We start from the raw sequence: 13,188 nt of genomic DNA, 5'->3' as shown, positions 1-13,188 counted from the left end.
GGAGAAAGAAACATTAATGCACTAGGTACAATATAAACAAGGACATATAAGAAAATCATCATTGGTGAAAGGATAGGAAGGATCCCAAACTCTTAGCTATTTTGTTTTGTTGTTGTTAATCCTCACCCAAGGATATTTTTCCATTGAATTTTAGAGGGAGTGAAAGAGGGGGGAGAGACAGAAAGAGAAACATCGATGTGAGAGAGACACTTTGGTTGGTTGTTTCCCACACACGCCCTGACCCAAGCCAGGAATCGAGCCTGCAATAGAGGTCCATGCCCTTGACTGGAATTGAACCAGGACCCTTCAGTTTGAGGGTCAACATTATCCACTGAGCCAAATTGGCTAGGGCTTAGCTGACTATTTTAATAGGACCCTAAGAAGATTGTGGATTAAATAAACATTCTTGAAAATGCACCTGTGTTATGAGCTAGGCCTTGAACTCCAACATCTGGTCCCTTGTCTTGATCAACCTAGTGGGATCTCGATGGAAGACTCCTTTCCATGTCTAGTTTATGTTGTGGCTGGAAACAAATAATCAGCATCATGAAAATGAGCTGTCACAACTACTTAGATTAACCAAATGATAGTGCAGTCTCTGCCACGTATTCAATAGACCACAGGATCCTTAAGATAACTTTAAAAGGTATATAAAATGTTTATCACAGTGCCTGGCTGCCTGTCACTAGGAGCTGAAAATGTTATCTTCTTTCCCTTTTATCTATTTCCACTCTTTGTCTTAACCATCTCCAATCCCCAATCAAAGCACAGAGTACATTTTTATACTGGAATATGGTAAGAGAAAAACCAGTTAATTCCCTGATGTTGCTCTCTAAACCACTGCCATTTGTGAATCTCAATGTTAGTTGTGCAGAGGAAAAATACTTTACAAATAATCCCTTATATTTGAGGGGAAACCCTGAGCTAAATGATTCTCCATTTAGATAAAGTTAATGTGAGTTCTTTGGAAAATCTGAGAGAGGAAGAAACATTTTGGCTCACAGACCTGACTCAGCACATTGCTTGATTTCATTCAGCCTGAGTGTGAGAAAACTCTGAGAAGCCCTCACAGAACGCCCAGAGAACAGCTCAGGCCCCTGCCCCCCAGGGGATCGAAACAATTGTAAAGATGTGAATTACAATTTCACAGGGAAGTAAAGCCAAGAACCCTGGTTTCACTCACTGTAGATCCTAGAATTTAGGAAAACTTTGTTATCTATTTCTCTTTTCGTTTTCTTCTTCTCTTTTCTCTTTTTTTATTTTTTTTACAAATCCATTTATACATATTCTATGGTCCCGGTGCATGGATTTGTGCACCAGTGGAGTCTCTCGGCCTGGCCTGCGGAGATTGGGCCGAAACTGGCTCCCTGACATCCCCCAAGGGGTCCCGGATTGCGAGAGGGCAGTTCTTGGATGACGCACCCCCGGCTCCCTCCTCTCTTCTCCCAATAGTATGTCACTTTCTCTCTGTATCTGTCTCGCTTCTTTCATCTCACTTTACCCTAAGTTTGGCAGTAACTGATGACTTGTGGGCAATTTAAGCTGCAAAATGCAATTATTTAGCAAACAGGATTTACTTAGCCTGGAATCTAGTCAGCCTAGAGCAGGACCCTGCTCAATGTCCGGCTTCTGTGGCAGCAGGAACCACCTCCTGCCCTCCCTGGAAATTGCCCATTGGTGCTACTGTCCACCTGGAAGCTGGGAAGCTGTGGTCCGTTTCCCAACCCAGAGCAGTAGTGGGAAAATTCCCTGCCTTCACTGGAGATTGACATTAAGAGGATGGGCAGGCCCCAGACGTCAGGGTCACAGCCAGTAGGTCCTGCATGTCTCACAACTTAACTAATCTCGTTGAAAAGTTTCTGTAAGGGCCAGACCCATGACCTCTGCAATGGGCTAGAGACCCAGTGGGGACACCTGATGTGGACTATTCACTTTTTTTCAATTTTATGTAAATGTGCATACTATATTTTTTTTAAAATCTATACTACTTTTATTTATGTATGAACACATCATCAAAGTAAAGACAGAGGGCTTCTTCCTATACAAAGGCAGTTTCAAAGTAAGTCCACTGGCTTCTATTCCAACCAGACTGTGGCCTCTAAGGCCATTTATATATAGAAACTTTGGAGTTGCCGCTACTTAGCATGCTATTAATCTGTTTAGCAACCTTTTGTTATTAATAATACAAGAGTAAATTGCAACCCAGAATGTATACATTATCAGAACTGAATTTGTGTGAGTTATTTTTTAAATTGGATCCATGGCATTAGAGAAGTGCTTCTATTTTCTTTTACCAGAAGCGTGGGAAAGAACAAACACCTAGTAGTATTTCCCAGAAATTGTATAATATTTTAAAGGACCAGCAGTTCCTGTTTATAATTTGGATGTTTACATATTAGAAGTCTAAGATGGAAGAATCAGTTCCGTTTGTATGAATAATGTTGAGGAATTAAAAAATACTTTTAAAGAGATGTAATGTACTTTCTAGAGAATTAAGGCCCAAAAGTGTCCTGTCTTGAAGGTAAATGTGTGTCGGGAGAAGGGAACTATTGGTGGCTGTCCCTCAAGGCTATTGGTGCTTCCTTTTTTTTTTTTTTTTTTTTTTTTTTTTGTGTGTGTGTGTGTGTGTGTGTGTGTGTGTGTAGTAATCTGCTCTATGCTTGCTACTTATTTAACCATCATAATAACTCCCAAGAACATTAGTTCTTAAAAGGACCCTTTATCAATTGGTCAATAACATAAAAGCTCTTTCATTCTTCAGGGACATCAAGGTCAACTGTTTCCTGTACTACTTAACATTTAATGATTGTATTTCCACTGTGATCATCCGTGTGAAAATGTCTTTTGAATATTGAATTGGATTGATATGCTCTATTGTATAATATCTTTAACTTTCAGTTCATAAAAGGGGAAGTTGGTACGTAGGTGGATCACAAGAACCTAGACTCTCAAGTCTCATGCTTTCTCTATTGCACCACATGCCTGTTTGCCATGGAACTACATCATAAGGAAAAATAAAACTGTCTTACAAGGTACCTATCAGGTAATGGAATGCAGCTTTGTCTTCCAGAGAGAGACATCCTCCTCCAGACTGACTTCCACGCAGACCTGGGGCAGCTTCTGGTGGCCATTGCTTCCACTGAGCGGGAGAATCAGGATAGACCCCATCTGCTGCCCCCTCCCTCCAGCGGGCCGCACAGGCACACCTCAGCCCTGTTCCAGTCACAGATCGCTCTTAAAAGCATGAGGAATGGAGCAGGACATCACTCCAACTGTACTCCGCAGAGCCAAAGTCTCTCTCAATGTGGATTGCCAGAACTGAATTCTCACCACTCCCATTGCTCCTCGATCTCCTACCCTAGGGGTGTCGAACTCAATCAGAGAAGGGGCCAAAATCTAAAATCCAGCCTAAATCGCGGGCCGAATGGTTTACTGAACAGTCATAAACTGACAATGTCATAAACTGACAGCGGAGTGCAGTGATGACAGTGCGGTGCGGGCCACATTGCAAGGCCTGGCGGGCTGGATTTGGCCCGCGGGCCTTGTGTTTGACACATGTGTCTACCCTTTCCCACTGATATTTGCTGAGGTCCCAGAGATCAAGCAAGAATTTTCTATGAAACCACTAACGTGGCATGCTTTTTTTTCTCAATCTTTGTTCTCCTAGGCCCATGGTCGGCAAACTGCGGCTCGCGAACCACATGCAGTTCTTTGGCCCCTTGAGTGTGGCTCTTCCACAAAATACCACGACCTGAGCCAGTCTATTTTGAAGAAGTGGCATTAGAAGAAGTTTAAGTTTAAAAAATTTGGCTCTCCAAAGAAATTTCAATCATTGTGCTGTTGATATTTGGCTCTGTTGACTAATGAGTTTGTTGACCACTGTCCTAGGCCTTTCTTGCTCACTGGTCTTTCAGTATCAATATTTTGCAAATATACAGTTATTTGCATGTACCTCCTCATGTTACTTCATTTCCCCTTCACAACAGCTCTGTAAGACAGCCAGGACAACAGTGCCATCCCTGTTTGACATATGAAGAAACTGAGACATAAAGCGGATGTGCCCACGTTGACATGATGCTACCATATTTCCCCGAAAATAAGACATCCTCCAAAAATAAGACCTACTTACAGGTTTCCTTCTGAGTGAAATATAAGGCATCCCCCCGAAAATAAGGCCCCCCTAGGCTAAACATGAGAGATTTGGTCCACTGATTCTGAAAGAAATGGAGTCACAAGAAATTCACCTGGAAATTCAGGAATTGGATTGTTATGATGATGTTCCAGAAGATGGTGACATGACTGTCATTGAATAAATGAGTAAATTCTTGATACTGTAGGATTCACAGTTTGTCTGGTTTGTGTTGACAACTACCGTACTACCGTACTGTATACAGGTAATAAATTTCCTTTATTTTCATTTAACAATAAATGTGTACCATATTCTTCTTCATGGAAAAATAAGACATCCTCTGAAGATAAGACCTAGTGCATCTTTAGGAGCAAAAATTAATATAAGACACTGTCTTATTTTCGGGGAAACAGGGTAGGTGCCAAAGCAAATACTAGAAAAACCTGCCTTCTCAGTCAGGGTTCATTCCATGCCAGGCCATCTTGACTCCCAGGATACTATAGTTAAAGGTTACCACGTGATTGCCAGTTACTCTACCTGATCTAGTTTTGTAGATGTACGCTTACTACAGGATCTGACGCTCAGAGAGGTAAAATCACTTGCCTAATGCCACTCAGTTAGTAAGAAACTAGGAGGCCATGCTCTGTTGTCGGCCCTCTGTTCTTCCCATACTACACCATCTTTCAAAAACCTAATTTATTCTGTGGCTGCTCTTCCAACTTTCTAAATCTATACCGACATAATTATGTTTTCATTTCCAAAACCTATTCCTTTACCTACAGTGCCAAGTGGAGATTTCCACTCACATGGCTTTCCTCCATTTCAAGCCTCATGACTAAAAATGAATTCGTTATTCTCACCTCCCTAACCAGGTGCCCCTCCCATCTCTGTTGTACCAGCATTTGCCCAGCCACAGCGCACAGAACTTTTGAGCTGATTCATTCCTCTCCTCATCCCCCATATTCTGTCAGTCCCCAAGTTCTACTGGATGTTCCTGTGAGGCCACTCATTTTTCTGCCTCTTCCTTCCCACGGTCACTTATCCAAGGCCCTGAAACGGATGCTATGGAGCCAGCTGTCTTTCAGCAAAATGTGCAGATTCCAATACCTGCCCCCCTTCCCCACCACCACCACCACTGAGTTCATCTTCTATGCACTGTCTCACCAATCTTCCTTAACGCAGCTTTATATTTCTTCCTCAATATATAAACTCCAAAGTGCCCATAATCCATAAACAAGGAATCTAGTCTCATATGTAGCTTTCAAGTCGCCTCCCCACCCCCCAACCTGCCTCCCCTCACCCGTCTGGGCAGGTTAAATCTTATTGCTTATCATTATTGCTAAACTGCCTTTCTGTTCACTTCTGCTTATCCCTAGTTTATTCACTCTTTAGGTATAAGTCAAACTTCATCTCCTTCCAGAGACCAGGTATTTGGAACCCATAAAACCATAACATTCCTGCAGCACTTACAGCTTGCACCATCAATCCAAGCACCAGGCTGTTCTCTAACTCCAGGAGTTCATTTTTGCTTCATATGACAGTGAGCTCGAGAGACACGGAGCAAAGAGGGTATAGCTCATGTTCCCCACAACTCCTAGCAAAAACATTGAGCAGAAGGAGGAGGATCGCTGCATCTTAGAGTTTTAGCATGCATTTGTCAGGCTTGCTTCCCCGGGTTGAGGTCTGTGGGTCGCTTCATGGGATCTTGAAGCAGGCAGGCTATGGACCACATTTGGAGAAGCCTTGATTTTTCATGACCAGCTGAAAAAGTCATGCCAAAGGTAGGCAAGACACTGGTGTTTATTCTTATGCTCATCAACAGATCAGCAATAACTTGAATACACACAATTTTCTGTTATCTATGAGTTGTTGTTTAAAAGATCTCTGCCTAAAACAAAATTTTAGGTATGTTGAAGGACATGAGATACTCAATAATTCCTCACATTCCAGAAGCAAAATGTTGGTCTATAACTGGTTTTATGATAATCTCATGCAGATGAATTTGAAAATCCATTTGTAGATTGGACATGAAAGTTAGAATGCAGAACTGTTCCAGTTAAAATGTAATTCATTAGGCAACCCAGCAAATATGCTTTTACAATGAATAATCTGACATAAATATACAGATAGTGAGGTAGGGAAGTGAAGAGAGATTCATGTGATGCTTTTAGCTTTACAGAATTGTTTAATGAATTTCCAAAACATTTTAGAATACGTTGAATATTTATGAAATTAAATATAGTAGAAAAAATGAGAATGATAGTTCAGGGAAAAGAATAAAAGTGATACTTGCAGATATGTCTCACATTTCGGTTAATAACCCACAATGGATAAAATGTGCAGTTCTTAAGAAACAAATATGTTACATGATGGAGTTTTTTCAACAATGGAGAACTAGAAAGAATTTAAAGAAGGCCATGGTTTTGTAGAATGCATTTTAGGTAGTCAGTTTGAAGTTAACTATGGTTTTTATGATATACACAATTTCTTATTTCATAAGTGTGCTGACCACTTTTGAGAAATATGCCCATGTTAACAACCACAATGTAAAGTTAGGGTATTGTTTCATTTTAGGAAGATATAAAGATCTTGGTGCAATTTCTTTATTTTAGGAAGATATAAAGATCTGATGTTATTTCTTTCTAAATTACCCCTAATAAACAGCAACTTTGCTTTTACCTGCACATCAGTAACTGGGGGATGACCTATCGCTTTTCTGGGACGTCCTAATTATTACAACTTCCTCCTTCATTACACAGAAATCTGCTCCTCTGACTTACCCTCCAGTCCCAACTCTGCCCTGCAAAATCACTCAGGGCAAGTCTTTCTTTGCTTCATAGAAGTTTTTCTAGTATTTGAACTTAACTTTCAGATCTCCTTTAATTCTTCTTTTCTTCTGGCTAAAAATTCTTTGTTTCTTCAGCCATTTCTCAAGCGGCATTTTCTCTGGAAGCCTCATCAATCTAGTGACCCTGCCCTCACCATTTTATAGCTCCCTGACATCTCATGAAGAATGGCTCACATCATTTGGTACAAGACTCTGATGTTGACCCGCCTAGAACAGAATCTAGGGAAACTACCTCATCCAATGTGCACCCAAGACTTTCTATTAATACTACCTAAAATTGCATAAGCTATTTTAGTAATTGCACCATAGCACTAGCTCACAGCTAGTTAATTACAACCCTCAATGTTCCCATCCCCCACAATAAACTATTTTTAAGTGGTGTCTCCAATGTTCTGTACATATTAAATAGAGACTGTGGGACCTATAGTTGGGACTTTACATTTATAATTTTCCAGGCCACTATTTGTCCCTCCCCTCTAAAAACCCCTAGCTTTTAAGCCAGGCAACCCTGTCCTTCCCTAAAGCTATCAGCCCCTGGTTCACTGTCACCCTCAGCTCTCCGCCATGGTTGTCTGTCATATCAGTAATCATAGAGGCGATTAAAATGGCTTTGCCATTTTTCTGGACTCCATTTCTTCAATGACCTTGTGCTCCACTCCATCTCAGTCTCCCACTCCCTCAATAACTGTATCCCTTTCTTATCCTGTCTCAAACATCCATTCTTTCACTGCCCTCTACACTTTACAGTGCCCTTTCCAAAGCTCCCTTAGTCAATAATTTATTTTAACTTTAAAAGAAAAGCACAACTAACTAATCCAGAGATCATTGAGTAATATCCAACCACGGCTATTTTTATAAAAATAATTAGATAGATACTAGTAGATAGATATAGATAGATTTTATCACCACCACCCCCACCCCCCAGTTATATTATCTGAGCAATCTGTGCTCCTTAGATTATTACAATGTCCTTCTAGTCTAGCTTCCAGCAATTACTTGAGAATGAGGAGAATAAAAAGTGACACAAAAGCAACTGTTTAACTAAACTAAATACTAACATGAAACAGAAAGGTGCACATGTTCTAGGAAGCCACAACCTGTGTTTAGCACAGATTCTTACCCAAAGGAGGCATTCCATAAATGTTGACTAAATTGGGTTGATAATAAAAGCTTTCCATCATCTGTGCTATCCAGGATGGACCATCTATTGAGCAAGATAATCCACAACTCTTCTCCAAGACCTCAGAATAAGAAGTACATGGACAGCCTAGAAAAAAAGAAAGGGGCAGGAAGGCCTATAGTACATCTGAGGAGCAAATAAGCAGGATGAGTTTCCTGGAACAGTAAGTTCATGAAGAGGAAATGATGCTGAAAGCCCTGATAAAATGTATCTAAGTATTTCAGGATATGGGACTGTTTCTACAATTTAATTTCTACAACCTAATTTCAATTCCCTATGTGAAAGGATATATAGTGTACTTACTGCTAGAAATGTTATTTATTATATCCAGAGTCTATATCTAGAGAAATAAAGTGCATTAGAAACTCTTATTCTTCTTTTATGGTCTGTAATATGTTCTAAAAGCAAATGAAGTGTTCCTTCCCATTTCAATTGAACTGGTGTTTTCTCAAAAGATGAAAGAAGACTGAGGTTATACCTTCTGAAAAGGATTACTGGGAATGACTCTAAATAAAAGTGTACACATGTCTAACACACACATATCCACAAATGAAGACAGTCGATCCAACCTCCACAGGAATTTTAGATTATTGTTCATGTATATTGTACAGTGTATTATATTAAATGATATAAACATAGATATATAATCACTCTGGAAGCTATTCAAATGATTACAGACTAAGAATAGGTTTTCTAATAGAGTATCACAGTCAGCGTTTGAAAAATATAAATTTATGAGCACTGTGGTCCAAGTAGAAGGTAAATTGGGAAAATCTATTTTTTACCAATCATCTAGAAATTTAAGTCACATTATCTATAACTCAATATTACTGAAACAAATCTTACTGGACTGATTTCTCTACACCATTCACCACTTGGTTCTTTATTTTGCCCTCCAAGCATGAAGCAGTCAATGAGTTAATTTCCAAATCAGCCAAGGAGTTGCATTTTGATCAAATGGTCTATTTTAAATTCTCCCTTTAAACAAAGACTCATTCTTCTATCCTTGTGTTATTGTGTGCTCCTCTTGAATAGTTTCCAGGAATAACAGATTATGAAAAAAGAAACAAACAAAACAAAAAACAAACAAACAAAAAAACACCAGTTGCTCTTAACATCCTTTGTATAAAGTTATTAGATGATGGAACTGATTCCTTATTAACAACTCCAGCTGTAGCCTACACGTGGTGTATTAAAACTCACCTTGGCAACAGACATCATTGTGCATGGCCATTATAAATTTTAAACATGAAAAATTAAAGAAAGTGATACTTTTCATTAAGAATGTTGAACCACAAAAGGGCCAGAAGCAATAAGACTACCTAAAAATGGGAGAACTGATGGGAGTGCCATAGTGTGGCTTTAATGGTGTTTAAACACGTATTCATGTTAGGTCACTACTGAAAAACATTTTTGGAAATGTTTCTTTAAGAACTTAACCATTAATGTGTAAAAATAAATGATAGAATCTCTGTCCAGATGGCATGATTGGTAGTGTTTTTCAGAGGAGAAAAAAAGTTCTTAAAACATCAATATCTGCCTTACATTGTATAATTCCATCTGAAAAGAAACAAAATCTGTTTACAGCGCATCAGGACAAAATCTCAGTCCCAAAGAGCACCATTCTCTTAAAAAGGTAAATCCTCTGGATTTTGTGTCTGATAAAGTTAAAGATACACTTGCTGACTTCACTTAGAGCAACAGAACTGCCAAAATAACAGACAAGAAAGCTGGCCCAGATTCTATTTGCATTTTTCAAGATCTGGTTATTTACTTTGGTCACATTTTTGGCATCTGAGGCTCTTATAACAGCCCATGCAGTCTACCAAGTAAGAAATATATTATACATAAAACAATAGACAGTTATAGGAGAAACTCCTTCAGAAATAACAAACTAAAAAATTCTATATAAACATGTGCTATAAAATCCTATTTCTATAAAATAAGTGCCCCTGTTCTCTCCCATCCTTTTCCTCCCATCCAGACTTAACATGTTTGATTTTATTCGTGTATTTGTTGCCTAGATTAGGAAACCCCTATGACAGCTAAGTACAACATTTCTACAATAATAATGATGATGATGTTGTTGAAAACTGCAAATGCCTGCTTTGTGACAGCCAGAAATGTTGTAAACATTGCATAAATAGCAACTCATTTTAGTGACTAGTATGACACCGAACACTGGGCACTGGGCTTCCTCTCCCGGATTCACCGAGCCCGGTGACACCGATGGGAGGAAGGCCATGTCCATAAAGAATTCACTTTGATGATGGTGGATAAAGGTTATGGTAGTGGTAACCCAACGCAAAAATATACATTTAAAATGTACCTTTATTTACCTACTATCGTTTGCATCTTATTTTGCAATTATAAAGAGTTTTGTTTTCACTTGACTTAGACGAAGAAGTTGAAAGACAGGCGAGGCAGCCATCTTAGTCTTACCCCCCATGGCACCCCAAACTTCTCATAGAGGAATTAACATAGGACAAGTGGGTTTTTCAGATTTAAGTCTTTCTTTTTTTTTTTTTTTTTTTTTTTTTGCTTGTAAGATGGTCGCTTTTCCTCTTCCCTTCAGAATGTTGCCATTTTATTCAACGCGTTCCCCAAGCCTCCTTCTGTTGGCTCAGTTCCTGTCCTGGAGCAGAGTGAAAGCCGCCTCAGGCCAGGGAGAGGTGGCGGCATAAGAAAGGGCTTCCCCGAAATCAGCTGCCAAGAGTGTCAAGGCCTGTCCGCTGCCTTTCCCCTCCCTGGGAGTGCCCACCACCCCAAACCTGGGAAAGCTGCATTTCCCAAACTGCACACTCCCATTCCACTGCCACAAAGCTAGCTGCCTCAGGGCACACCATGCACCCTCCTCCCCAGCCCCTGGGAAAACAGGGCTACCAGGCCCAAGCCCGCAGCTCCTCCCGACCTCCCGCCCGCGCCTCCTCCAGGCAGCCCTGGGCAGGGCGTCCCAGGCCCCCGGCCCTGTGGGCACCTCTCTCTGGTTCAGAAGCGGGGGAGTCCAACCAGGGGAGGCTAAACCCAGGGCAGTTTTCAAAAGCCGGCGAGAGTTCAGACTGCTTGCTGGAAAGCTGAACCTCAACCACTCACTACCCCGTCTGGTAACACCACCGCCAGGCCGGCCCCTTTAAAGGGTTGCAAGTTTCAGTGCTCAGTGCTCCCTGCAAGAGCCAGTGCTCCCTGCAAGAATCAGTCAGTGCTCCCTGCACCCGGCAGCTGGGGAGGAGAGGCAACCCCCAGCCCGCTGGCAAACCGTCCCTCCTGAGTTAGACACCCACACCCTGGGATTTCTGTTTCCCGGGAGAGAGGGAGAGATGAAGGATGGGGGTGGGGGGAGCCGGGAGGGAGCAGGGTGTGGCGATGGGTGGAGGGGACGGGTCAGGGCCGGTTGAAGTCACCTCTCTGCCCGGGACAGAGGGGACAGAGCCGGGCGAGGGGCGGCGGGCCCGCCTGACGCTTTGTTGTCAGCGTCCCAGGCGCTGGGCGCAGGCTGCACACACGCCCCCAAAACCCGGGCAGCCGGCCACGGGGCCCCGGACAGCCCCCGAACAGCCCCCGAACACCCCCTGGGCGGAAGGAAGAAACTTGTCACAGGCGCTCCAGCACCAGGTGCTGCGGGTCGCCTCTGAGGACCATTTTAAAAGCCAGAATGATGATGATCGATAAATAAAAGAATCAGTAGTATTTTGTTTTCCTCCAAGTCGTTGGGGGAAAAAATGAAATTCAGGTTTTCGACCCATCCGCTAGCATGACCAGCCGCCTGAGACCCGCGGGGTGTGTGGGGTAAGTGGGGGCTGGAGCGGGAGGAAGGAGCGGAGGCGCCCTGCGGGGCGGGGGCAGCCGGGACCCGGTCCCCACCGCCCTGTGGGGGCTGCGGCGCCTCCCGCCCGCCTTACCTGTGGATGCAGTTTCCATGGCAACGGGCAGCGGCCCGGCGGGGTTCGAGGAGCCCAGTTCCCAGGGCGCCGCTCCCCCGGCCCCCGCGCCCGGCTCGCGGCCGGACTCCCCCGCCTGCGGCGCCGGCCTCGCCCCTTTCGGCGTCACCGCTTCGTCCTCCCCTTCCTCGCGGTCCCCCAGCCCCTGGGACCCGGGGCCGGCCGGCGGCAGCAGCTCTTCGCGGGGATCCGGCTGCGCGGCCATGGCGGGCGCTCCCGGGCGCGGGGACGGCGGCTGGACCGGCGGGCGCTCCCGCTGCTGCCCACGCGGGACCGGGGCTCGGAGGCTGCGGTGTCCGCGCCGCCGCCGCCGCTCCGGCCGAGCTGCCGCCCGCCCGCCCGCTCCCCGCTCCGGCTCCTCCTGCTCCCGCCCCTCCTCCCGGCGCCGCCCGCGCTCCTCCCCCTCCTCCTCCTCCTGCTCCCGCGGCCCCGGCGCGCCGCCCGCTGCTCCCGCCGCTCCCGCTGCTCCCCGGCCTGCTGCTACGCAGGTGGCAATGGTTTGCTTCGGCCGAGCCTTCCTTGGTGCACGGCGGCCCCGGGCCTGTGGCTGCAGGCCCCGCTTACGGACGTGCCAAATAGGCTTGGGTTTTAATGTGGTTTGGGGAGGAATCAGAGCTGGGGAGGGCGCGCAGGTGGAAACCACCCCCAGGCTGGAGCGTGGCTGATGTGGCAAGCCGCCCCCCAAGCCACAAAGTTCAGCCCGGATTGGTGTCCTGCGAATCGAGGCCATGAAAGGAAGCTGGAGCCTCAGGGCCACGGTTCTGGGGGTGACCACTCTGGGCTGTGCAGGAGCCGCAGGTCTGCGCGGGGAGGGGTGCGGGTGCTGGTGGTAGATGGAGGAGGTTACTAGGAATGCTGTGTCCTTAAATTGTTGTTTCCAGAACTGCCCTGAAAGGAGTGGAGTGCAGGAGAGCCTCCTGGGGGGGCGGGGGAGCTTACTAGACCTCATTCCTACCAGCACTGAGGGCAAGCAGGACAAAAAGCAGCTATGGTTCCTTTCAGAAACACTGAGCCAAAGCCGCACAAATTAGAAGCTGCCTGTGCGTATGTTTATTTTGCTGTTTTATTTGTGAAGTTGGGCATTCCAGGAGGC

General features: G+C 44.3%; 1 protein-coding gene across 2 annotated transcripts in view; it reads right to left on the bottom strand.

Annotated features, from left to right (window-relative positions):
- RTN1 (reticulon 1) overlaps window positions 1-12,485 on the bottom strand; it is a 168,275-nt gene extending 155,790 nt beyond the window's left edge. Inside the window, exon 1 of one of the 2 annotated variants that reach the window (XM_084894847.1) lies at window positions 12,057-12,485. In XM_084894847.1, coding sequence (XP_084750973.1) covers window positions 12,057-12,300 — 244 coding nt within the window. In that variant the 5' untranslated portion in view covers window positions 12,301-12,485. The remainder of the gene's footprint in view (window positions 1-12,056) is intronic. The other variant, XM_084894846.1, reaches the window with a different exon arrangement.
- Between the last annotated feature and the right edge of the window lie 703 nt (window positions 12,486-13,188).

This window comes from Pipistrellus hanaki (assembly GCF_964339955.1).
Source record: "Pipistrellus hanaki genome assembly, chromosome: 1".
Taxonomy (NCBI): Eukaryota; Metazoa; Chordata; class Mammalia; order Chiroptera; family Vespertilionidae; genus Pipistrellus; species Pipistrellus hanaki.
The sequence above is the reverse complement of the archived record's forward strand: the minus strand, read 5'-3'. Positions and strand labels throughout refer to the sequence as shown.